General features: G+C 42.0%; 1 protein-coding gene across 8 annotated transcripts in view; it reads left to right on the top strand.

Annotated features, from left to right (window-relative positions):
• RIC8B (RIC8 guanine nucleotide exchange factor B) overlaps positions 1 to 12,114 on the top strand; it is a 105,279-nt gene extending 93,165 nt beyond the window's left edge. For 3 of the 8 annotated variants that reach the window (XR_011502686.1, XR_011502687.1, XR_011502688.1), the window contains 3 exons: positions 3,748 to 3,885; positions 4,537 to 4,713; positions 10,719 to 12,114. Coding sequence is in view for 3 of the 8 variants with exons in the window: in XM_014865840.3 (XP_014721326.1) it covers positions 10,719 to 10,830 (112 nt within the window). In the remaining 5 variants the exon portion in view is untranslated. Of the gene's footprint in view, positions 1 to 3,747; positions 3,898 to 4,536; positions 4,714 to 10,718 lie in introns of those variants that run through there. The other 5 variants (XM_014865840.3, XM_044747106.2, XM_014865839.3 and 2 more) reach the window with 3 other exon arrangements.
• Positions 12,115 to 27,828: the final 15,714 nt, after the last annotated feature.

Raw genomic sequence — 27,828 nt, forward strand, 5'->3', positions numbered from 1 at the left:
TATACTTTTGTCAGTTCTTTTTCTTGACCAGATGTCATAAAATTCAGGGCTAGAAAGGAACTCCATAAAGCTACTTTGGCCCATGACTGGCTAATTTAAATATTGGGGTGCATAATTCCTTTAATATAGTATAATAATTACATTTATCAAACATAAGCATTAAGGCCTGAGGCATGAGATCATAGAAAGCTTCCTTTGACATTTTTAATGTGCAAGCAGAGGTAGTAAAGGGGATGAAATTTGCCTGCCTTTCCGCCTCCTCTTTCCTTCTCTGAACTGGAAAAAAAGTAAGTCCCTGCAGTTTAAGGGGGAGATTAGGATGGGGATTGTGTGTGGTTGAGCAAGTCCAGTGTGGCTAATGCAACTGCATTCACCTGAGCTGCAGCAGACAACTCATATATAGTATAATGCAGCCTCCTCTAGAACAGGGAAGACAGAATTAATTGACCTAAGCTTAAACTAACCAAGGGAAATAATATTTCAAGTTTCAGCTTTGTTTTGACTTTTCTAATTCCCTTTAGTTCCTTAATTAGAACCAAGACTGATTAATCTTCTACCCAACCCTGACCCTGTCTCTGTTTAACAAGGTGCATTGCCTTTTTGCTTATATATTCTACTATCAGAATCTTCTAAAATTGACATTTATGTAACTAAATAAATAATAGTTGTCTTCCTATTTCTTATCTACTCCTTATCCAATTATTATTATTATTATTTTTGCCAGCCATTGTGTAGTATTTGGGACATGGCTTTCTTAATAAATGCAGGTACCAAATATAGGAATAGTTCCCTTTAATCCAAAGATTGTTTTTAAATTTACTAAAGCTGGGACAGATGATTTATGATTCAAAAGTAACAAATACATAATTTTTTCCTCATAAATAAGTTACTCTGCTTACAAAAATGTTGCCAACTGTGATTACACTCATGTTTATTATCAGTCAAGGAAATGCTTTTCAGGTACATTTCAGAAACATGATCCAATTTTTAAAGCATTGTGAGAACTATTGTAGGTATGAAAGTAAAAAGATGTTGTTTACATCAGAAAATCCTTTGGATACGTGCTGTGCAGTATGGTAACCACCAGCCATATGTGACTCTTGAGCCCTTGAAATGTGGTTAGCCTGAATTAGGATGTTCTAAAAGTGTTAAATACTCACACTTTCAAAGACTGAGTACAAAAAGAGAATGTAAAATATCTCAAATGTTTAATATGGATTTTACGTTAAAATAATATTTTTGATATATTGGGTTAAACAAAATACGTTAAAATTACTTTTCCCTGTCTTCTCTTACTTTTTCAGTGTGGCTACTAGAACATTTCAGATTACATATATGGCTTACTTTTGTAGCATACATTGTATTTTTATTAGACAGCACTGTTCTACATCATTAAAGTACACTGTAAGGTTGCTTGGAAGTTCAATTAAGGGAACTTGGATCCAGTTATATTATTATACCCGTAAAGTGGCCAGAGAGGATTAATTTGAGAAAGTTGATAGTGTATATCTTTATGTTGTAGAGGGCCCTTCCACTGGCTAGACACCTCTAAGAAGGTTGTCACACTACCTTTGTATTGCCTATTGGTAGTCATTGTCCTTTAACTCTGTAGTAGGAACGACTACTTTGAGCTCCTGGTTTGAGCACTAGCTGAAATGGCTTCTGTCTGTTAGAGAAACATCAAGTAAGAATAATCTCCACTGGCTATTTGCTTTCTTAGTTAGCCTCCTCCCTTAACTTTTGAATCTTTCCAATTGGGAAGAGCATGTAAGAACTTCTGTTTCTACTGCCTTATTCAACAGTGTCATTTGGCATGCTGACCTCTTATTAGTATTTACTTTGCTAATTTGGACAACAGGATAGAAAAGTTCTATAGAGGAATTACCAAGAAATATTGAAGAACACCTTCGCCTAAGGATAAAACTGAATTTTATTCTTCTAGCACTATCCCTAACCCCTTTCTCTATTATTTTCTTAACCATGCTCTTTAATGTGAGGTGGGTAGCATACTTTTAGAAGCTTTGCATGTGATCTTCTAACAGAAATGAGAACAATAATAAAAAACTAATATTTATATAGTGCTTTAAAGTTTAAAAAGTGCTCCCATATATATTATCTCCATTGAACATTAAAACAGCCCTGTGAATTAATTAGATAGGGCAAGAGGTATTTTACTGAGGAGGAAATGGGACCAATGATTAAGTGACTGACCCAAGATTATGCATCTGGTTAATGACATAGCCAGGACTCGGTTCTCTGTCTTCAAGACTCCAGATCTTTTGTTATCTTGGAAAATTACTAACAGCTCTCAAAAATGTGTCAGTCTGATAATTTTTAATAAGACATTCTAAATTTTAAATAAATGCAAAGCACAAAGACAGGAAGCATATTTACCTAATGAGAGAATTAAGATTTGGAGGATATGCATTCCTGCTTTTTTATTCCATAATTGAGCCCTTCTCAAATATCAGGTCAGGTGCTAAATAAATAGCTTACATCAAAAACAAAAACAGCTTTATATGAAGGAAACCAGTAAAACTGCTATGATTTGATGTTAATAATAAGGTCTTTTAATTATTTTGACAAGAGAACGGTTGTAGGTATTCTAAAAAATTCTTACATGGAATGTGATCACATTAAGAAAGCCCAGCTTTAAAAAGGCTTCCCTATGGGACTATGTAAATAACTCCCAATTACCCTTACAAAGTGGAAGGACATGGTGTGGACAATATGCCATATCAATTTGTCTTGGGAACGATGTCTTTAGCCACATACTTTACCTTCCCAATTGTACCCAATCCTAAAGCACAATGATGAGACTGAAGGAAGAATCTCAGAATTATTTTTTGAAAGTTGCAGCCTGACAACCTCAAATTTGCTACAGATAAGCCACTATACCCCTTCTACATACTGGGTTAGTGGCTTAGTGCAAGATCGGTATAACCAGTCAGCACTAAGAAGCCATTAGATGAAAGATATAATGAAAGATGAAGAATCAGGGTTCAAGCCCAAAAAACGCTCTTTCACAGTATGTAACTGAACATGTTAACCAGTGCCAAAGGTTATCATATTATTTCTATAAGAATAAAGGGTTCAAAACACTTACAGAATATAACAAGTTATTGGCAAATCCATTGTACTTCAGTGGATTATGGACTGTTCCAGTGATGCTGAAATCTTGAAATAAGATGCACTGTCAGATTTGGAATTATAGCAAAGATTACAGAGCTTCTTTCTCTGAACTATCACAGGCTCCATTCTAGCAGGCATTTTTGGAAAAGCTCTGTGTTAATTAAAATGCTTTATATACCAATTTCTCATCCTATCTTTCAAATGTGAAAAGGAATTAAATATGAAATGGCTAATTTAATATGTCAGGGTTCTTTTTTCCAAGCCAACCCTACATTAAGAGCAGGAATCCCTGTGCCAAAGAAATGGTTCCCAATTATCCCGTCTTGGGTTTTGTTATACATTGTACAGAAGTCAACAAAACAAGTATGTAACAGAGCCTGCCTAAATAGCAGCCACCCTCATTAAAAACAGAGAATGAAGCAAGGGGTGACTGAAGGAAGCAGTGTCTCATAGGTTCCCCCCTTTTCTTCTTTTCTAATCATAGAACAAAATATGTTACAGAAAAGGCTCGGAACTATTATGCAGTACTCAATTAGAGGGAGGTGAATAGGTCTCTAACATGCTGTTTTATCAAAAGAGCAGACTGGTGTTTGCATGACTGTTGTTTCATTACAGACCCTGTCATTAATTCCATGTGTCAATACTGCCCTGTAGTACACAGAGCAGACAAGAAAGAAGAGCCCTTGAAAACAGGGAATGATTTTTGAGTCGTTATCAAGCTAAGTGGCAAGCGGGAAGCTGAAACTCGTATAGGTAAATTCGAAGGGACTCTTGGGAGATCTGCAAGTGGGAAACAAGAATGCATTTTACCAACTGCTTAATTATGTCCTGTTTTTCAACAAGTACCCTTGAATTGAATGCTTTGTTTGTAGTGCACAAAAACATGTGCTGTGGGCAAGAGTATTCTCTTGCTTCCAGGTCAAGTAACGTGTTTTATACACATACATATCTGGCCTATTCTATGATGTGCGATTGGGTATGTTGCTATCTGAGCCCCAATATTGCACTGTCATTTCTGGGGGGAAGAGTTACATAGGAACCAGAAGCCCTAAAAAGTGGAACCTTCTTCACTAAGGTTCTGAAAAGTTATATAAGCCCAGGCATCCCAGAGGACCATACTTAACAGGGAAATGGTGGCTCAGGAAAATGTTAAAATGTATGTGGAAAACAAAAAAAAACAGACCAGAAAATTTAAAATATGGTATAAATCCCATAATCTCCCACCCCTGAATCTTAAAGTACTTTTTGGTTTCCATTAGCAGTCCTAAGGGTTAGGCTGGGGCAAAATAGGATTTCCTTTCTTGGACGTGCTTTATCTGTGTCCTCGTGCCTGGCCAAGCCCTTATAGATTATGATTCCTTATCGTTTAGTAAGATCAAATTTCTAAATGATGTTTCGTTCCAGTTGAACATTCTTGGAGGCTTATCTCTTCCCTGGCCAGATGCCTGATCAGATGAGAAGCCCGCCATGATACTGTCACAGTGCCTAGAATGGGCTCTTTATCCAGTAGACATCACTGTACTTTTTGATGATAACGAGGGCAGTCTTAACTTATGTTAAGGCCTGTATATAGCATTGAAGGTAAGTATGAAGGAGTTGTTGCTATGTGAATATCTTAATCCTGATGCACATTTCAATATAGTATCTCCATTTAACCATGATGTACATATATCTGACACCTAGCCATCCTTTTTAGGTGGGACCTTCATAATTTAGGACCAGTAACTCTTCATGAAATGGCCTATTTATTGAGGGCCATGATTGAATTTAGATCCTTCCTTGTAACATTTGCCATTGCTTTGATTTACTTTTGTAATCATTCTAATCATCTGCTGGTAGTTTTGCAGAAAGGATTTCTGGTCTTGGTGTATGTCAGTGACAATTAGGTAGGATGCTTTGTTTGACTCAGCCTTAGAATATCTTGATTAGAAACTAAAGGCTTAGCAGTATTGAGTTTTAGTGTCTTAAAAACCTAGCAGCTTTTTAAATAGATTAGAATTATTTAGTAGCCTAATGTTTAGACTCTTAGAATTATAATAGAATCTTGGGGATCATCTTGTCCAACCCTTTATTTTATATTGAGGAGACTCAAGCCCAGAGAAGGAAATGACTTGCCCAAGGACACCCAGCAAGTTAGTAGAAGGTCTGAGACAAGAATGTAGACCTCCTGATGCCCCATATATAAAAAGCTGAGTTATACCAGTTGGTGGTTGGGAATCCAGGCTGTATGGTACAAAGAGGGCCTGACTTCTGCTGGACGGTCAGAATGTCTGATGACATTGACTCATCAGGGAAATAATTTCAATTAAAATAATATGAGAATGATTCCTGACAAATGGTTCTCTACCATTCTCCATTTATGCTGTGACCCATGTATTATATTCTTTCCATAAACATTTACTGAGCATCTACTGTGTGCCCCATCCTGTACTAGATACTGCAAATTACAGCCAGGTAAGACATGGACTCTGCCCTCAAGTTGCTCACAGTCTAGTAGAGAACGAGAAATCCTGGAAAGCATTATGCAGAATTTCCTGTATAATGCTAATACCCTTCCTAACTCTGTAAATCTTGATGATGAAAGTGAATCTTATACCCAAAGATGCAGCTTTTCTCTTGGTTGTGGTTTATTATTAGGAGTCCCATAAAACACCATACCTTTCCTTTCTGTGAAAGTGCAAGATAATATCAACTGCAACTAAATTTAGTTAATAAACACTCATTGAGGATCTGCTATCTGCAAGGCACTGTGCTAGACACATAGGGATATGAAAATTGAATGATTAAAGCATAGAACATTTTATTTTGAATATGTCAGAGCAATATTGTTTCATAGCTTTCAAACTTTGTAATGAGAATTATTTTTAATCAGTATTCTTAAATGTGGGGCCCTTATAATAGAAGACAAAAATACCTTTGTACTATAATCCAGACTTGTCAGCCTAGGATTTCAGAGTCTCCATTCAATTCCTCTTTCGTACCCCATATCTGTTTTGAGCTTTCTTTTTCCTTTACCTCAGCCAAGCCAACCTGCTTGCCGATCCCTGCACACAACTAACTCTTGCTTCTGTGCCTTTGCTTGACTGATTCTTCTGCTTCTGGGATGCCTTTCTCCCCATGAATCCATGTCCATCACTGTCATTACAGTCTGGCCCTGAGTCCACCTCCTGCAAGGAGCCTGTGATCAGCATCCGCATCTCTTCCGTGTCCCTCCCACATGTACATAGCCCATATGACTGGTGGAGTAACATTTCTGTGGTATTCATTAATGCGGCCCATTCTCTGTCCACATCTTGCTGATCTAGATACAACAAATCTTATTAAATGAAACAGTCTAGTATAACCAGGTCCTTTATCAGACCTTTTAGGTGTGAGTCTCTATATCAAAGATTTCATTTTAGTATTTGTGGGCTGCTAGTTGTATGATAGAGAGAAAGAAGATCAGAAACATTAAGATGGGGATTTGAAAAGTAAGCTGGGGGGCCCATAAGGAAAAGACAGTCACATATCTATAAGTGATCTTCTCTCCTTCCACTCCCAAACAGGACAAGAAATCTCCTTTAAACAAATTTCAATTACAGTAGGGCTATATGGGTGAACTGTCAAGCTAGGGAAAGCAGGGCTGCCTGTTAATCATCTCAAGCTTGTTGATCTGCTGTTCTGTAATTCTTTTAATATTGTGTAATGTGTGTGTGTTTTATCTTCTGAACTGACTAAAAGCTTCTTGAGGACAGGGACCATGTCTTTTATTTGCTTCTGCATATTCTTCCCCCACTTATTCCCAAAGAGTGCCTTAATAAGCTTGGGGAAACCTTCCATAAGCACATAAAGGACAGGAAATGCAATTCGTGGGGTCCAGCTACATTCCAGCCATTACACTGCACACTTTATATGTACAATGACCTTTTGCCCTCATGACAGCTCAGTGACGTGGGTATTCCCATCCAATTCTAGAGATAAGGCAATTGAAGTTCAGAGAGTTCAAGGTCATACTGTTATGAGTGATGAATCCAGGATTACAAGCTAGGTCTGTCTGATTCCAAAACCTAGATGTGCCTTTCACTGTCACAGTAATAACAGCTAGTATTTAGTACTCCTTCACAGTTCATAGAACTCTTTATCTACATTACTACTATTACTATTACTACTACCACTACTAGTACTATTACTTTTTATATCATCATTAGGAAGTGGGTAGAGCTAGTATTATCATTACCCCCATTTCACAGATGGGGAAACTGAGACTCAGAGGCTTGCCCAAGATCACACAACTGGTAAGTGGATAAGCCAGGACTTCAAACAGACTTCCTGACTCCAGATCGTTTTGTTCTTTCCACTGCATCACAGTACTGCCTTAATTCATTTGCCTGAATGCATGATTATGTGGCCAGTTATCACTGACACCTCCTCCCACAGAAATGTCAGTAGATCTAAGCATAACATGGAGCCACGTGAAAAAGAAAATTCATACCTTCAGAGGACCTTCCCTGTTAGCAGAGGGGTGATACAAAGGACCCAAAAAATAAATGCTTGACGAAGGATAGTTCACAAGTGAGAATTAAAATATGGGGCCCTTTATTCCGTAGGTGAATACCCATAATTTGGCCATAAAATTTTTGTCATGTTCTTAATTATTTCCATTGTAAAATTGGATTAGGGAGTAGAGATGAAACCAATGGACTTGATTTGAAAATATTCTTCCTGGGTTTGGATGAGAAAGTGCTAGCTACTTTGTATAAGTTGGTAGCTAGCCCCAGTATCATCCTGTTATCAAGGAAACGCAGTCGTGGTAGTAATGTTAGGGTGATGGTATATCCACCCAGCAATTCATCACTATCTTGATAGAATTACTTTAGTCCCATCTGCTGATCCTACTTCGACCTAACCCTACCCTCAGCCTACCCCACCTTACTGTCCCTCAGTCCACCAATCCTGGTAGACCTTTGAACTTTCTTATCTCTTAATGTTTCATTCCCAGAAGATTGTCCCCTTCTCCTTTTGCATCAATTATTAGTAAATAGTGTCCAATATCACAAAGTCCTGCACAATCAGTTGGGAAACTGTGTTATAAAAATATAGATATGTAGTGCATATCAGAGCTAGAGAGAAGTTTTAATGGGAACAGATTATTTCTGACTCCAACTAAACATTTCTACCTGGTTGTCATGCAAGGACCTCAAACTCTTCATGTCCTAAAAGATGTTAGCATCTCCCCAACAAATCCACTCCATCTGCTGTGTTCTTGCTCCAGTGAATGGTATCACCATCCACTTGGTCATCTGAGCTAGAAGACAAAAGGGCACTCTACTCCTTACTCTCCTTCACCAACCCCCTGCCCTTCCAGTGGGTCAGAGATCTACCTCAGAAATGTTGCCTTTTCTTTCCACAACCACAGCCATAATCCAGCTTTCTGTCTCCTCTGACACACACTGTTACAATGACATCCTAATGACTTGTCTCTCTGCCACCAGTTTCCTCCTATTCCAGTGTGTCTACCACACTGCTGCCAGAGATGCCTCCCTCTAAAACAGACCTGATCGGGCATTCCTTGCAGGGTAAGACCCTAGCCCCTTACTTTGGCATTTAAGACACTTGACTACTAGACCCCAAACTACCCTTGCAGCCATATCTCCTGCCGCACCTTCATTGACCCTCACCACTCTCTAAACACTGGGACCTTTTTCACAGCTTCATGAAAAGAAATTGACACAATCCAAAAGTCTACCAAATCACACAAGTAGATGGAACCATACAGAGCCCTTTACACAGTCTCCTTTGCCTGGATGCTCTGTGCCTTCTTTGCCTGGCATGGGACACCTCACTGGTGGTACTGTCCCTACCTTCCCCCGGCAGTTTGGTCTGTGCTTCATCTCGGGAGCTGTCACAGTTCTTTGTTCGTGATTCTGTTACAGCATTTACCCCATTTGTTCTAAGTTATTTTTCATATATACGTTTCACCCACTGCTCAAGGGCAGCTACTGTGCCCAGTCTTCCTTTTCTCCCCAGTATATTACCTAGTTCCTGGCACACATAGTTATTGAGCAGATGTGGAACAGTTGAACTCAGAGTTTGCTCCTCCAGTGCAATTAGAGCTATTAATCCAGATGTGGTGCGCTACAAAGAGCACAGGACTGGGATTCAGGAGACCTGGGTCCCAGGTTCACCTTTGCCACTAGATATGTGACCTTGGGTAAGTCACTCAGTCTCCTTTATTAAATGAGGGGGTTGGACTAAATGATCTCTAAGGCCCCTTCAACTTTAAGCTCGATGATTCTGACCCCTTTTCTTAGATCAGGAAACACGTTTCCTACTTTATAACATTCAGGAGCCTCAACTTAGCCAGTCAGCCATCCACATTACTCAAATAGATTTTTCAAACTGTCAGCAGCCGTCTTCTGGTGCCAGTGAGAGCTGCTTGATTAGGCTCCTCCTGGCTTATCCAGTGACCACTGAGCTGTTCTTACCCCTCCCCAGGATATTTCACTGCGCCTCTAACACGGTCACACTGCTGTGTGGCCAGCCTTTCCCAAGAGGGACTCCTTCTTTGCGCCGGCCTAAGGGACAACAGCATGGAGGCAGAGGGAGAGTTTTTATAATTCCCCTTCACTCCGAATCCCAGCAGTATCACAGCTGCTGCCATGTAGGTTCTTGATTATAGACGTTTCCAGGGAGTGATGCCCATTTCCATGAGAAACGCATCTTAAGCAGCTCATGGGCCTCTTTAAGGCTACTCCTAAAGTACACTGCTAACCTTCTCGGGGTGGGAGGAGGACTGGAGTTAGCAGCTCAACAGGTACATTTGCCATAATCTCCCTGTAATAAATAAGAGCCTATGAAAAGATTAAATAAATCTTTCCTAATGCTTTTTGATTGGCTTAATCAATAATTAATCATCTTTAGATGAGGCTGTAACTTGTGGAGTAGATATAATTGGATTAGCTGAAAAGAGGCAGTTGGGGAGCTTTGAAGAGATTAAAATGGCTGTCAATCCCATAATTAAACTGCCACAAACAAAAGCAATGGTATTTTTTTAAAAAAAGGAGGAGGAAAGAAAAGGGAGGGAGAAAGTTGGGGAAGGCCAACTGATTTGAAATGAATCAATAAGTACTTATGTATCACTAGAGATTGGAGAGGCAAAATCAAATCTGACAGATTTATTTCATTGAAGAAATCCACATATATCAAATCAGCCATTTAATTGGATGCCTGGCCCACTGGGACAGATGAAATTTTGGCAGCTTCAGCTTCACTAAAACAAAACGAATCCACAAAAGGAAGGGAAAAAAAGGTTAATCATTAAAAACAGAAGGACCTGCTCCTTGTCCTGAGCCCGTTTAGACCTTGACTTTTCATACTTTTAATTGGCTTAGTAGGTTTGGCCTGTGTGAATGAAGTCTTTTATCTCCCTCTTTTTCTTTCCATGCCCCTTTCATCTTTCCTGTTACAAACACACAGAGAGAGCTTGAGGAAAAATACTTTGGTTTTTAAAGACTTTTCTTTTTAAAAGGATGTGGGTTTGGGTGGGAGGAGGGGTGTATGTGTGACGCTGGTGAATACTTTTTTTCCTCTTTTCTCTCTTTTTCCAGAGAGGAGTTGCTTAAACCAATGGGACTAAAACCTGATGGGACAATAACGCCTTTGGAGGAAGCACTCAACCAGTACTCTGTCATCGAAGAGACCAGCTCCGACACAGACTGAAAGCATCACCTGCTCAACTCTCAATATTGCTTTTATCAGCATCTTTTCTCTGTAGCTCCAGGGGAATCTTTTCTCTAAAACATTTATGCCCTTGCTTTGGCTAGAAACACATTAACTGGTTTACTCATTGAGAATCCAGTATATTTAAGAGGTGATCCTGTGTTTTTGCGATATTGAGGCATTCATACCGAGCTGCAGTTAGACGGAGTTGCAGGGGCTAGAAGCAGAAAAAAAAGAATTCCATTTCATCAGTATGGAACTGAAGGACTTCATTCTATAAAGCAGCCCTGGCTGAATCTTTCATTCTGTTTGCCAAGATTCTTAGCAGAAGATTTGGCCGTGTCCCTCCTCTCACTTGTGTGAGCTGCCCCGTCTGAATCTCTCCAGCAGACAGAAGCATGTGAGAAGCAGGATGAGCTGCTAAATAAGGGCTGAGGCAAGCGACTTGTGAGATCAAGACTGACTAAATGGAAGCCAAGCAGCTGCTCCTTAAACCTAGCCCCACTCTTCACTTCATTTCAATTTTGTATAAATAGATAGAAATGCACACACAAACACACACATACACACAGCCCCAGACTTGCAAACTGACTACACTCTAAAAGTTTGTATATCACTTATCTAGAACTTCAGAATACATTTCTCCCTATAAAGAGTTATAAATGATGGTTTAGTTCTGAGGCAGCTACAAATGCCTATTTATTCCCTCATGTACCTGAACACTAGTACCGTAGAACTGAGCCCCCATCTGTATCGTTGCATGGGGAGCATGCATTCTGAGGTCTAACTCGGGGTGCCAGGAACACATGTCCCCCAACCCAGCAGAGGGAATGGGGACTCCCTGAGTACTGGGGTTCTTTGGTGGCCTCTGCTGGGGGTGGGGGAGTCGGCAGCACCCATTTGTACATATAGGTCATTCATACGTCACATGTTTTAACTTGGGGACTGTGTGTGTGCTTGTGTGTGTGAGTTCTCCCTTTCTACCATATGTGATCAGTTTAATGGTAACTTTATTTATTTAAAAAAAAAGAAACACAAATAGTTACTGTTAAACTGATTAAGGCTGTTTATTTTTACTTTTAGAATTGGTCTTATGAAGTAGAAACTGAATCATGCAGTAGACAGTGGGCCTAGTTAATCAGTGGCTAAAGTTGAAAAGGGGTTGGTTTCCTTTTATGTATATGTATGTATGTATGTATACATACATATATATACACATAAATAATGTGCTTAACCACTGCCTTTTAAAACTTTAAATTAAATAAAACATTGGGGTTGATTCAATTTAGCCATCTGTGTGTGTTTCTTTATAGATACATGGGGCAAACAATACTATTTCACCGTTTATGCTTTTTTAAAGTGCTTTTACATCCATTATCTCACTTACCATAATAGCCTTTCTAAGGATAGGTAAAGTACAGAGAGTATTCCTGAAAATGCCATTTATCCAGAAGTCACTTCTGGCAAAACAACAGATCAGGAATTGAGTGTTAAAGGCCTTCGAGCTGCCAAAAGAGATGTCAAAGTTTCTTACAATTTCCTGATAGGAGAGCTCCTAAAGCATCTCCCTTTTTGCCTCTTTACTAAAATTTGCATACATTTCTAACATGTTTTCTTATCTGGCTTTCAAGCCCACCAAAAAAAAAAAAATGGCAAAGGAGGAGGCCGCTAGATAGAGGGCAGGCCTTCTGAAAGCAACAAAGGCCAACTGAAAACCGCATAGAAAGGCAGAAGAATGAAAAAATTACTCAAGACATCACAAATCTGGGACGATCTGTTTCCCAAAGGACACTCTAGTTGACCCAGAAAGTATCTGTATAACAGTATGGCCCATAGACTAATTCTCATAATGATGACTCTTAGTTTCTCTAAAAAGATAAATTAATCCAGAATGTTCTATAAAGGGCTAGGAAGAATACATTTTAGGATTTTCATCCAAAATAGTTGGAGTAGTTGTGGGTGACCCATGTCTTAACAGTAACTGAAATGAAACTTGGCTTCATAATTTTAGATTATGTGAAAAAAGTTTAGAAAAAAAGAATTTAAGTATTTTTATTACTTCATTCTATAAATGCATTTTTAAAGTATTTTTATAATCTCTACAATCAAATAGCTTTGGCATGAGTGTCAGCTTGCCTAAATGAAGACATGTTTAGTGAAATACCATCTCGCCAGCTTTATGCAGAGTGACTGGACGGTCCTGTTTAAGTAGCTGTGCTCTTCTACTTTCAGTGAGTTCTGTTTCATTTTGAGTTTCCCTGCGCTGGGCACTAAGCTGTGTTTTTGAAGAGAAAATTTGCAGGCAGAGAATGAGTGACCTCATTGTTCAAATGGGAAGAGAACTAACATCTGGTTAGTGCTTTCTATGCACTGGGCTTTTTATGTGTGTTCTGTCGTGTAACCTCATCACATCTCATATTAGAGACATGTCTAGAAAGCTAGTTACCCAACATCGCACAGGAAGTGAGATCCAACTCTGGCCGGCCTGACTCCCACACCTCTCCTTCACCTTCACCCTGACCACCTGGGTCCATGTTGTGCCTCCTTATGACTGGAACGCTGGGAGAGTGCTAATTCTCAGGCCATTTTCAGCAATAACTATTTCAACAGAACCAGTTTAAAGAACTTTTTAAGCAGAGAGGTAGCCTGGAATTGAACTGTGAGTGGAAAGGTCGCTCAGTACAGATTTCAAACAAGTACCAGGAATCCTTTAGATCAGAATGACCAGGGCTGCAGGCTCACCCCAGACATCCGGCATCTGTGGCCTGCCGTGGGGGTGTGAGAAGGCATTGGCCAACGGCACTGCAGGCCCGTGTCCACATCCCTCCTGACCTTTGAAACGGTATGGAAGCGTGTGTCCTAAAATAAGGCACTTGAGCTGCTGCTTTGGAGTAACAATCAACATACACTTGGGGCCCTTTCACACACCCAGTGGTCCTGGGAGGCAGGCAGGACAGACGCTGTCATCCCTCCTTTATAAATGAGGACACGGGCTGAGGCAGTACAAGTACTAAATATCCCCTTACTGCCACTTCACTCTTGCCCCCTCCCAGTACTAGCAGTCACATGTATTGACTTTCTTTTCCCCCTCAGTTATAAAAGTAATATATGTTCATTGTGGGAAGTTTGGGAAATGCAGAAAATAATGAAGTTAATAATTCACCCCAAATCCCACCGCCCTGAGATAATCACTGTTAATGTTTTAGTGTATTTCCATCCTGTATTTTTTCTATGCGTATATAATTTATTTTACAAGATTGGGATCATGCTGTATTTACAGATTTGTATCCTGCTTTCTTCTTTAACATATTGTGAGCATTTTCCCATGTCAATAAATATTCTTCAAAAATTAATGGCTATATGACACTCCATCATATGAATTATGGTAAACACTGCTAATTGCCTCCCCAATATTCTTCCTTACTAACAGGAGACATCATGACCTACACCTCCCCCTTAAAACAGGTGCTCACTGCCTTTCTGGGAGGCAGCATGCCCCTTGTCGGCACTGGAGATCAGCAGGAAACAGGAAGGGCACGAGGAGGAGACTTGATCTGCCATACAGCACCGGTCTTGCAGAAGCCTCAGCAGCACAAATCATGATACAGTTAGATTAAGTGCCCAGATAACTATATAGTTCTTGTCAAGGAGAGGTATTTGAAAATAGCAAGGGATCCAGATGACTTTAAAAAGTCTGCATGTGAAAAAGAAAAAAAAAGCTATCAGTCATGTCTACCGCTGTGTAGTCCAGTTATTGGCATGAATTTTCTCGGAGACATTCTTCCCTGCAATTCCAGAGGTGGAGTGTGGTACACAAGGACGGGGAGAGAGGTGTAGCAAGGTGATCCTGTCAGAACTATTGGCTATATGGTGAACACGACATGAAGAAGGAACAAATGAATGGGGTTCTAGAAACAAATATGGGTAAGGGAGGGAGACATTTTTAATAACTGCCATCAGTGAGAAGATTCAAGGAGCAGAAGGGTTTCTAGAGAGGACTTAGGAGAGTGCGACTCCAACGCGCTGCGGAGAGCCCCTGCACCAGGTCTTCAAGAAGCCCCAGAGGGGCCGGCTCCGTGGCCAAGTGGTTGGGTTAGCGCGCTCCGCTGTGGCGGCCCAGGGTTCGGCTCCTGGGTGCGGACATGGCACTGCTCGTCGGGCCACGTTGGGGCGGCGTCCCACGTCCCACGACTGGAGGGACCTGCAACTAAGATATACAACTATGTTTGGGGGGTGGGGGGTTGGGGAGATAAAGCAGGAAAAAAAAAGATTGGCGGCAGTTGTTAGCCCAGGTGCCAATCCTTAAAAAGAAAAAAAAAAACAAGAGGAAGATTGGCAACAGTTGTTAGCCCGGGTGCCTATCTTTTAAAAAAAAAAAAAAAAAGCCCCAGAGCAGCCTTTCTTAAAGGTCAAGGGGTGGGGAGATGATTAAGCCTCAGTGCCCTAAACCATGCATTGTATGTAGTGAAGCAGCTTCTCTCCTGTTCGTCTAGACTAGTGTTAGTTATGTAGCATCCTCGAGGGAGAGAAAACAATCACTCTGTTAATTTTCTGAGTTCTGTGATTCAGACAAACCCTAGGTGAGAAAGGCTATCCTAAAGAAAAGATCAAGATTACTCGCCAAGGCTTCTGGAGTCAGATTTATGTTTTCTTTTAATATAACACAGTGAAGATCCTGGGCAATAGTCTCCAGCTGTGTTCGGGTCTCACTCACCTTTACCTTTTCTCCATTGAACAATTACAGTTGTGTACTTTTACTGAGTAATTACTGTGCCAGATACTGTGCTGAGCACTTTACAGGCACTTTCTAATTTCATCTTCATGACAATCTTATGAAGTAAGTACTATTATAATAATTCCCACTTTTCAGATGAGAAAACTAAGGTATAAAGATGTTAAGTACTATGTACAAGCACACAGCCACTGAGTAGCAAAACTTGAACTCAAGCCTGTCTGATGTCCATGTAAATACTACGCTATGTGTTGCTTTTGCAATCAGAGAAAAATTCAATAAAGTCTTATTTATTTGGGAGTAAAAATGTGAGAAGAGACTGAAATGAGAAAAAGCAGAATACAGAAAATAATTTTAACACATTTTTCTAGCTCTATTTCCACATCTCTACAATACAGGGAATCCCATTCAGGAGCTAGTCTCAAAGAGAGGCCCATAGTCACAGCATGTCAATCCACATCAGTTTGTTCAGTAAACAGTTACTGGGCATCTCCTATGTACCAGGCACTGTCCAAGGTGCTTGGAGATATAAACATGACTAAAAGTTCCTATTCCCAGAGTGCCCACAGGGTGAAAAGTCCAAACTAAAGCCTGCACAAAGTGCTCCAGGATGCCAGGAAAAGGTGTGGCTAACTCTGGCCAGAGGATTGTAGGGGATGAAGAACAAAGTCTCATCAGTGACATATGAGCTGAGCATGAGCTTGCTGTGTATAGGAGAAAGACTGTTCCCACCAAAGAACTGGTTCAAATGAAAGCTCGTGGGCAAAAGGTACACGATGTGTTTACAGGTCACAAGCAATTGAGCATGACTGAAACCAAGATATCCCATGTCTCATGATGGAACACGGGAGCAGCAGCATTTCAGGCAAGGAAAGGACACAACCAGAAAGATCACACTGGTTGCAATATAGACAATGGATTGGACGAGGGACAGACAGTAAGAAAAAAGACCAGACAGAAGGCTGATGCATCAACATATGTGAGGGGTAAGTGGGCCTGGACTGGAGCTGTGACAGGAGGTGTAGAAGAGAAAGGATGGATTCCAGAAACACTTAGAAGCTGGAATAAACAAAACTGCTGTTGGAGAAAGAGCTCATTCAAATTCAGGTGAGAATGACCTTGGGGAAAAGGAATCTAAAACACTGGCTCCCATCCTGTGAATTAAGCAACTTTGAGTTTGGGAGCAGGAGGGTGGAGCTAAGAGTCATTTCAAGGAATCTGCAAATTTGTATGGTCACCAAGCATCATTGATACACTGAATAAACAGCGTCTTGGACATGCAAGTACTCCTCTTTTACAAATACTGTATATATACACATGTTGATGTGATGAATAAAAGTTGATAAGCACTACTGAATTCATAGCATCCTCTTGCTCACCCGTATTGGCTATATTTTTCCTGTCAAAATGCACTAATGATAAACATCCATCACATGGAATGGAGATCAACAAAGTTCAGGCTTCAAAAAAAAGTTCTTGCACAACCAGAGGCACTCACAACTAGAATATACAACTATATACTGGGGGGCTTTGGGGAGAAGAAAAAAAAAAGTTCTCATAACTGAAAAGACAGAACTCTTGGTAACAAGAATCAGAAACTCCAAATGAGCTTAGTGGGGGAAGAACAGCGGGGGGTTTGTTGTAAAAGAAGGAGATGAACAAACTGTGGAGAGAGTGGAGGTGCAGTGGGGTCTCAGTCACAACTGAAACCTGGATCTTGTTATATTACATGGGGAGATAAAAAAGGATTTTATAAAATCCTTTTTAACAATAAATTATGACTTTTAAGCCTCTTATTTTTGTCTCCAAAGTTAAAAAACTAAATAATTTTTATTACTTTTTTCTTTCCTGCTGTAATAATTCCCTCCTCTACCTCAAGACAGATGATACGCTCACCAGGTAAAGTCATGAATTCAGGAAAGAAAAGTACATATTGATAGATTTAAAAAAACACTACCTCCATTTTACCCAAAACAAAGACCCTTGAAACGAAAAATTTTACTATGGTTTAATGTCTGATATCTAAGTGGTTAAAAGAAAAAAGTTACTGGAGCTGGCCCAGTGGTATAGTGGTTAAGTTTGCACGCTCTGCTTCAGGGGCCCAGGGTTGGTGGGTTTGGATCCCGGGCACAGACCTACACATTGCTCATCAAGCCATGCTGTGGCGGCATGCCCCATACAAAACAGAGGAAGATTGCCACAGATGTTAGCTCAGTGACAATCTTCCTCAAGTCAAAAGCGAAAGATTGGCAACAGATGTTAGCTCAGGGTCAATCTTCCTCACCAAAACAAACAAACAAAAAATGAGCTACTATCTCAGTGTTAAAACAATTTTCATACCAAAAGCACATTAAGCAATGGAAATTAATTAAGTAAATTTCACAGTAAAAGTTTATGTGAGCCATACATGGTTACCAACTATTCAACAGTGAAAACGAAAATAAAAATATACATAGGCCAAAGAATATAGTCATAAAGTACATTTTTAAGGATGTATATGCAAGAAGTTAACATTCTAATTGGAGACACTTCTGATTAAACAAAGCATTTTGAAGACATGCATTTACCTTGACCACCTCCTGAAAACCCATTAAAATGGCAGTAAATGGATATTTTCAGTAATGCTTAAGCCCAGTAGGAGATTGAGAAAGGAGATGACAGCAGTAAAAAGCAATCAAGAAAATTTTGGAAACTGGAAATTAGATGAGACAGGGATAATTGACATAGAAAGAAAACACAAGATATCGAAAACTTAAAGCCTATGAGAGCGAGGAAATCCAAAGGCAAGGTCACACGTGCTGGAACTAGCTTATGAGAACTGATTATTAAATTTTTTAGGAATCTTACAAGCTCATTAAAACCAGCCATTATGAAAAATTATGCAAAATTCAATTAAATTATATTAAAAACAAAGGTAAGAAATGCTCAAAACTCCTCATTTCCTAATTATTTTGCTAGGTTTTGTTATCTATGCTCTTGAAGTTATTAACATCTATTGTGTCTGCAAGATGGAAATCCTGGTCCTGCTGATCCCTTCCCAGCTCTGCGTTCAGTGATGTCATGTTGGGAGCTCAATTCATTTATGGTGGGGGTGTTTAAACCATGGGAATGAGCAAACACCACAAATCAAGGCTTTTTCCCCTGGAGTGTCAATATTTACCAGCACATCACCGCAGAATGGCTTAGGAATCAGAGATAACAGGTGCATCTAAGAATAAGAGTGGGGTGGGGTTTAGAACAAGCAATCAGGTTCCCCTCCACAACTTGCATCTACACACACAAGGCGATTCCTATTCTACCGCCCCAGTAAAAGCCAGGATTTCCCCCAGAAGAGGTTAGTCCAAAAGGTCTGCAGCTAAGGACTCAGGCGCAGATGACGACAGTGGTATCTTACTGGAAACAGGAGGAGCAGGTAAAAAGACCTCAAATTATTGGACCTTCAGCCTCGTTCCCCTGGTCAACTCCACGAGCACTGGCAGCTAGAGCTTTTCTGGTTGGGAAAATTGGACCAAAAGAAGGATCTAAAGAGAATGAAAATTAGAGATCTTCCAATGAAATGCCCAAATCCCAGCCCTGTCACACTCGGTGACGCCACCATTCACTCAAGCATGCATTCATTCATTCATTCAACAAATATGCATTGAATACATGCTAACGTGCCAAGCACTGCTTCAGGTGCAATAGACACATTAGCGAACAAAATAAAGACCCTGACCTTGTGCAGCTTTAATTCCTCTGGATAAAGACAGACAACAAGTAAATACAGCATATTAGTAAATCTAACATAGCATGCTGTACCTGATGCCATGTAAGGTGGCAATAATACCTTTGGAAACTAAAGGAGAGTTAAGGCCCAGGTAGAATTTATAAAGGGCTGTCAGGGAAGGCCTCTTCAATAAAGCATTATTTGAGCAGAGACCTGAAAAAAGCGAAGAAGTCAGGTGAAATCTACATGATGTTCTCTCCAGGCAGAGGGAACAGCAAGTGCAAAGGCCTTGAAGCAATAACAAACGTGGTGTGACTGGGGAACTGCAAGATGTCCAGCGTGGCTGGAGGGAGACGTGGGGAGAAGAGGAGGAGATGAGGTCGGAGAGATATGATGAGGCCAGATCACGCAGGCCTCAGAGGATACACAAGAAGCCCCACAGAGCTTGCAATGAGGTTTTCAGCGTCTCACTCTTAAATATGAAGGGGCAGTCAAGGGTCAATGGATATTTGAGGAAACACTCTCACGTGAAAAACAGAGACCAAAACAAACAGAAAAGCAGGGAGCCAAAGAAAACTTCTACAAAACTATAGTTAATTACAATTATAGACTTCAACTCCATTATCAGAATAGAGATTAAGTAAGCAATAACCAAAAATAAATAGATCCAGAGCTGAACAATACAATTAAATAAAGTAGAATTAACTGATAAGCAGTAAGCTTGGTAGTTAGACACTTGCTTTAAAGTCTACTGGGGTTACTTGGAAAAACTGATGACATACTGGTACTGGTCCCAGAGTATAAATATGACAAATATTGTGTGAAATACAACTGGGAGCAAGCCAGCCACGGGAGGGTAAGAAAACTCAAGCCACAGGGTTTCAGGCTTCTTGCACTTCCTGTGTTTGTTTCCACTTCGTTTTCTCTTACTTTTTAAATAAGGTTCTTTTTTGTTTTGTTTAGTATTGTTTTTTTTAAGTTCTTATCAGTCTTAGCTGTATTTAGGGAAACTAAGGGAGGGGAGTTTTTTCTAAGCTTGCACAAAAATGCATGTGAGTAGGAAAATCCAGTCCTCCTCCTGCGTTTCCCCTTTACTCTCTCACCTCTACCACGCTCGCACCTCTGGCACCAGATGTGGGAGGAAGTCCCACAACAAGCGATTCTCTGAGAGCAGCTTGTGTCCTTGGATCCAACTCAATTCTGATGCCATGCCGCCTACCTAGAGCCAGCGTCGGATCCCATAGCTTAAGGGCGCAGTCCAGCGAGACTGACCACCTCCCCCGCACCCCGCCCCGACCTCAGATGCCAATCACAGCCCAGGTTGTCACCTCTGCCTCTGACCAACCAGCTATGGACTAGAAGTTCCCACACCCCTCTCCTTGCTTTCAGTTAACTTGCTAGAGTGGCTCACAGAACTCAGAGAAACAGTTTACTCACCAGATTACTGGTTTCTTATAAAAGGATATAGTTCAGGAACAGCCGGATGGAAGAGATGCACAGGGCAAGGTATGGGGAAAGGACGCAGAGCTCCCAAGCTCCCTGAGCACACCACTCTCCCCAAATCTCCCTGAATCATGACACACGCATGATTGATTAAATCATTGGCGCTGGGTGATTAATTCAACCTGACCCCCGCTACCCCGGGAAGTCAGGGGGCTGGCACTGAAAGGTCCAACCCTCTAATAAGCTGATTGGTTCCCCTGGCAACCAGCCCCTATCCTTAGGTGTTTTCTAAAAGTTGCCTTATTAAAAAAAGATAATTTTAGCGCTCTCATCACTTAGGAAATTCGAAGGATTTTAGGAGGTCTGTGCCAGGAATGGAACAAAGACCAAATATATATTTCTTATTGTAAATCACAACATCACCGCTTGCTTTCATCCTCAGCATCATCAAGCACAGTGGCAAGGGTGGGAAAGGAACTGTGAGAACCACGATGAAGGTAAAACTCAGCAGGACTGTGTTCTAAGTCCTTCGGCAGTAACTCCCTCCCCTGGAAAATCTTCCTGAGTGAAATCGTAGGGATCCTCACTTATACCGCATTAAAGAAGTCCAGCCTTGCTGTGCGTGACCCTCCCCACAGCGACAGCCTATTGTACGCTGTTGCTTTCTCCAGCACAAAACACAAGGTAGGTAGACGCTCAGGAAAGAGGACAGATGTAAATACTACATTCGTTACTCACTTAATGCTCCAACAGGTAAGGATTCTTATACCCTTTAAGTGATGAGGAAATTGAAGCTCAGACAGATAAAGTAACTTGTCCAAAGTCACGAAGCTGGACTTGTTAGAGCAGGGATTTCCTGCCTTCCACGTGACCCCCGAATGGTTTTACGTTACTATACCACGCTGTCTTATGAACGGATTTCCAGGTGATTCTGAAGAAACCTGTGCTAAGTAATTGCTCTCTTTTACATATCAGGCAGGCAGGAAGGAAAGAAAGGAGGGAAGGAAGGGAATCATCACCAGTCTCCATTTTGCACCTCTGAGTTCTCAGGAATAATAACTAAACGTAATAAGTACTTTCTCTATGACACGAGGGCTTTGTATGATTAATCTCTTTTAGTCCTCACAACAACTTTATGGCATAGCCACTGTAATTATTCCTAATTTTCAGATGAGAAATGGAGGCCGAAAGGTTAGGTCACCTAACTAGTCAGCAGCTGAGCCAGGCTCAGACGCAGATCAGCAGATCGTCAGCCGTGCCATCTACCTGTCAAAGGCGCTGTACTCAGCTCTGCGGCCTGATCCAATATGCCTCTGTGCTCTCATCTAAGAGGCTTTCTGAGCATCCCTTGATACCATTTCTAGTTTCAAGTCTGAATGTCTCGGAAAACAGTCTAGCCATCGTATAGCCCAGATATCCTGACCTGGGCTCCACTTCCTGGTTCAGAATCCGTTTCATCAAACATCTTCATGGGCCATAGAATGCCTGCCAGAGACATCCTCCACATGAGCTCATGTGCTGCTCCCAGCAATGCTGTGCGGTGGCAGTTTTCCACTACCACCCTCAGTGCATAGACAGGGGCCCTGTGGCTGGGAGAGGTATGTCAAGAGCTGGTACATGGCAAAGCCAGGACCTGAGCTCAGGTCTCTGGATTCCACCTCTGGTTGTTTGTACCATACCGACAGCTGGGTCTCAGGAGTGGATAAGCCAGCCCTTGTTCCAGCTGCATTAGAAAACTTGGTCCTATTTCCTGTGGCCCAGTCCTCAAGGCCTGCTCCCTTCCCCACAGGCAGAGTCAGGTTCAGATCACAAGAGGAGGGAACTGCCCAGCGGTGGGCAGCACGGGGACACCTTCTGGCCATCTTCTCCAACCATGGTGTGTTTCATTCTGTACCTCTAATCTCTCACCATAATCCTAACAACCATCACGTCAACATCAGGTCTTTAAGATTGCTGAGAAGATACCACTCTCAGACGAGCAACTACTTCCACCCACCACACTGCCCACTGCCCTCTGCCCTCTGCCCTCTTGCCCTGCACCTGGTCAGACCCAGCCATCCAGACACACACAGGGAGCCTCCAGGCAGCCCTCCACCTTGAAAGTCAGTGAACACAGAAGGAGTTTCCTCTCCCCTAGAGCTGAGAAAATCACCGCATCTTAAAAGACGGGACCACAAGCCTCCCAGTCTTAACGTTTCATGAAACAGAAGCTAGAAGTAAAAAGACCCTGCCAGCCTGGAGGCCACCATTCCTGGCCTGGCAAACTTATTTGACAGGCTCCTCAGCGTAGAAAGGAAAAGGGAATTGGAGATGGAGTTCATGGGTTAGCTGCAGACACCCGCTCCCTATTTTTCTTGGTGTCAATTAGAATAATTTAAAAGGCGAGGCGAAAAAACTGGTTATCTGTGTGACTGCTTTCATGCTTTGAACTTTTCTCTCCTTTGGGGCTGATTATGACCAAGTGACCCACATTTAAAAAGCATTTACAATAAAATGATGCACTTTCTTTTGTACCATCGGCTTCCCTGATGAAAAGCAAAAATGTTTTAAAATTGTCCCTTTTTATCAGCGGTAATGGCTGTGCTATATTTCAGCTCGTCCCCCTTGTGGGCACAGAAAGGGCCGCGTAATAAAGGCACAGCTGTAGACACTTTATGGCTTGCCGGGTGGGGTAGGGGGAGGGGAGTGGAGGAAAGAAGCAGATTGACTGTGTGTCAACAAATGCATCTGGGAAAAGAGAAAGCTCTTAAAGACCTCTGCGACTCAAAGTCCAAGATAAATGATGGTCCTATTTGGAGAGGAAAAAAAATGGAGGTGAAATTCAATAAAGCCTGGCTGAAAAGAGAAGGGCTCCGAAAGCCTTTCTCTGCAGCTAGGCAGCTCCCAAGAGAAATGAGCAAAAGTGGCCATAGGTGAGGGGGGTGTGCAGCCCAGAGAGACAATAAGGACCCATCCCTGCCAAGGCAGGACCATGCCAGGCCTGGCAAAGCTGGGCTCAGGGGAGCACTGCCAGATTGGGGGTGGGGACAGTCTGGTTCAGAGAAATGCCTCAGGAAACTGACACAGTTCTACTTCAGGGCCCACTTAGGCCTTGTATTTGGGGAAAAGGCAGAAAAGGATACGATGACCCCTCAGGGGAAAGGCTGAGTCACGTTATGATAAAACATTGCTCTGGGCGTCAGGAGACCAGATCGAGTCCCAGCTCCGGCGCTGACGAGCTCTGAGAGTGGAGCGTGTGGACCAGGAGTGCTAGCCCTGGCACGTCTGCGGCCCCAAGAGTTTACAGAAACATTCGTCTCCATCATCTCATGGACTGTCACAGTACCCTGTGAGGCAAACTGGGCTCCTTGGCCCCCAGTTTACAGATAAGAAAACCAAGGGTTGAGGAGGTGACATGCTTGCCGAGGGTCACGCTCTAATAAGTGGCAGAGGCAGCAATCATCTCCAGCAGCGTCTGCCTCTGCAGCTCACGATCTTCCTTTATGTCCCATCGGCCTGCAGGAGGCAGTTTGCCTTGGTGAATGGAGAGAGAAGCTTTCCCTCATGGGAAGCCCACAGGGAGAGCCTCCGGGAAGAAGCATCTGAGTTTCAGGGCACAAGAGGTCCCCACAGATGTTGGTGGGCACCAACTTTAAAGCAAGTTGTATCCACTAGGATGCAAGGGACAGAAGCTTCTACTCAATCTGGCTTAGACTAGATTAGATTCTTCTTAGATTAGAAGAAAACGTACCACCTCACAAAAACCAGAAGTCTAAGGTGGTTGATGTTAAAGAGAACATCACTTCACCTCAAAGCGAGTCGCAAGATGGCAGAAGTTCCAGACACGACATCACATTCAGACATGCCGCTATCTAAGAAGGTCATCTTTCCCCGTGGCTCTCTGTTGAGAGGAAGGAAACTTGCCCCAAATCTTCCCAATAGACCTTCTGAAGATTCTTTGGACAGAATCGGGTCACCTGCCCATTTCTGAACCAATTATTATTAAGGGGAGAAGGATTTCCCTCAGTTAAATAAAGCCTATGCGTGGAACCAGGGCTAAGGTCAGCTTCCCCTGAAGCCCATGGTAAGGAGTGGAGACATGAGAAAAAACAGGATTCTGTTGGAAAGAAAGGCATGGAAATGAATTCTGGGTAGGCAACCAATAGCGACCGCTAAACCAATAGCATCCACTAAAGAGGCGTAAGAAATACGTGGGCTTTGACTACACACCCACCAGAATGGCTAAAATGAAAAAGATGAAATGTGCCCAAAGATAAACTACGTTGGCAAGGAAGTGAAGCAACCAGACCTCCCATACATAGCTGATGGGAGTGTACATGGTACACCCGCTTTAGTATTTACTAAAGCTGAATATATGTGTACTCTGTGACCCGGCAATTCTACTCCTAGGACTACGCCCAAAGAAATCCATCCACATGTCCACCGTAAGACATGTACTAGAATGTTCAGGTATTCATAAGAGCCTAAAAGTGGGAAGCCACCCAAATGCCCATTAACAGTAGATCAGGTAAATAACTGGTATATTCACACAGCAAGGAGAATAAACACTCTACATCACATGCAACAATATGTGTGAATTTCACAAACACAGCGTTGAACAAAAGAAGCCAGGGAACACATCACCTCACAAAAACTGGAAGTCCAAGGTGGTTGATTCAGCAATTCCATGATGACGAAAGAGAAGACCCTGTATTATTATTCCATTTATATAAAATACAAAAACAGGCAATTAATCTCTACAAGTAGAAGTCAGGGTAGAAATTACCCTTGGAAGGTTAGTGCCTGGAAGGAAGCATGAGGGCTTGAGGGATATCTGTACACTTATGAGATGGGTACTTGCCTGCATGTACATCTTGATATTTTAAAAATACAGACTCTGGAGTCATACGAGCTTGGATTTGAATCCTTGATACATGAGTAACTTGCAGTGTGACTTGGGGCCAGTGACTTCACCTCCTTGAGCCTCATTTTTTCATATATTACATGGAGATAATTGCAATACTCATGCAATAGACGCTTGTGCACATGAAATGAGACAATGCACATAAAGTGCTTAGCACAATACCAGGCGCATAGTAAGTGATCAAAAAATAGTATCTATCATTATCATTATTATTATTAATAATACTGACAGTGCCTTCTCAGGGGTTGAGGGTATTGGCTCTGAAGGGCTTCAGGGGGCAAATCAGCAGTTCTAGGGTCGTTGGTGACAGAGACTTCACTGCAATGAGCTGGAGCAGGCCAGGAGGAAAATGGCAGGCTCCACAGGGGAACCCAGACCAGCGCTTCTCAAACTTTGCTGGACACACAAATGCCCTGGGAACGTCTGGTCCACTCCCCGTACTTTACAGATGAGGAAACCGAGGTGCAGAGAGGTATAAGAACTTGCCCAAAGTCACACTGCCATTTTGTGGCCAAGCCAGGGATTGGACTTGGATTCTCTAGCTCTCAAGTCCTGTGCCCTTTCCCCCAACGCTGCCATCCTCAGCCAGAACCTTCTGCTGGATTCCGCTCAGGGGTGGAAGAGTCACACTGACACTTGGCGGAAGACCCTTCCAGTCTCAAGAGTGCATCCCAATGCTAAGACTGGGGCATCCTCGTGGCGCTCATGGAGGAGGGCGACCTTTGAAGCCATGGTGGCTGAACTGCACCCAGGAGCTAAGACCAGTGATGGATCATGAGCGGGCAGCCCCGAGTGCCCCAGACCTACCGACCAAAGACAATCACAGCCAATGGTTTAGTGCGTCTTTTCTTTAAAGCGTATTTTACAATTGTGATCATATTGTATAGAATTTTATATACTCTTTTCTCTTACTGTAACAAGAACCCTTCCCCCTGTGATATTGTATTCTGAAACACTTGGTTTTAGTAACTTACACGGTATTGCTTCACTGGCTGTGCTGTCCTTAACTTTCGCATTCCCCCATGGCCGGATGATCAGGTTGCTCACTATTTACGTTTTTATTATTTGGGCCTTATGATAATGGCATCAGTGAATGGCTCTGTAAGTAAATCTTTGTATCTCTTATCACTTGCTTAGTGTAGATTCCTAGATGTGGGATTACTGGATAACAAGGAATAAACATTCTTAAGGCTTTTGTTACGTCCAGCCAAACTGCCTTCCGGTGAGTAACCCTATATTTTCTAAGGAACAGTTCAGTGCCTCAATTTTCTATGTAACTAGTTACATTGGAGGCTCTGAGAATTGGTTTCACCAAAGAATATCAGTCCTTTTATTCCATGGCCATTTCCCCACCCTGTGTCTACACATGGTAAATCATTCAGGTCATTCATTCATTCAATTAACATTGAGTAAATGCTCTCTATAGCGTATCTGCTCTATGTAGTATACGGTCTATGGCCATATAGTCTATGGACTAGCGCTTAATATACGTATATTTATATACATTATATTCTTTAATCCAACTAGCAACTCTAAGAAATGGTACTCTTCTTTTGCTCATTTTACAGTTGAGGAAACTAAATACTTAGGGAAGTTGAGTAACTTCTCTAAGGTCATATCACAGTAAGCCATAGAACTGGAATTCCAAACCAGGGCCACCCGACTCAAAGCGCATTGGCTTTCCACCACCAGCCAACAGTTACTGACCACACGTGTGGGCCGCTGGGCTGGCCCATGGCGCTAACTGCTCAGAGGGCTTCAAGGCCCTTCACCAATCTCTCTTTCTGTCTCTCAGTATCTGTTTAGCCTGATGTGTCATTATGCCCAGCGTGAGCCGCGATCCCCTCCCCCCAACCATTTATTGAGCAAATACATTTTGAGCACCTACTGTATGCCAGGTCCCCGCACACAAAACAGTGGCGAATAAAAAGACTCGATGCTGTCTCCACGGAGCATCCAGTCTAGTTGTTGGGAGAGAGAGATGAGAAGAAAGTAAGCAAACACTTGTGTCATCTCAAATCGGAAAAGTGCTAGAGAGAGAATCCTCGGGGCGGGGGCAGAAGGAGGACACAGACAAGCTGGCACGGGAGGGCCTGTCACAGGCGGAAGCACAAGTCAAGCTGTGAGTTTCAGGCCCTCCCCTCTTGGCCCACGACCTCCTTTCTTCAAGAAAACTAAGGACCCAGAAGATCCCTTCCAATCTTGAGATCTTTT

Source organism: Equus asinus, chromosome 4 (genome assembly GCF_041296235.1).
Source record: "Equus asinus isolate D_3611 breed Donkey chromosome 4, EquAss-T2T_v2, whole genome shotgun sequence".
Classification (NCBI taxonomy): domain Eukaryota; kingdom Metazoa; phylum Chordata; class Mammalia; order Perissodactyla; family Equidae; genus Equus; species Equus asinus.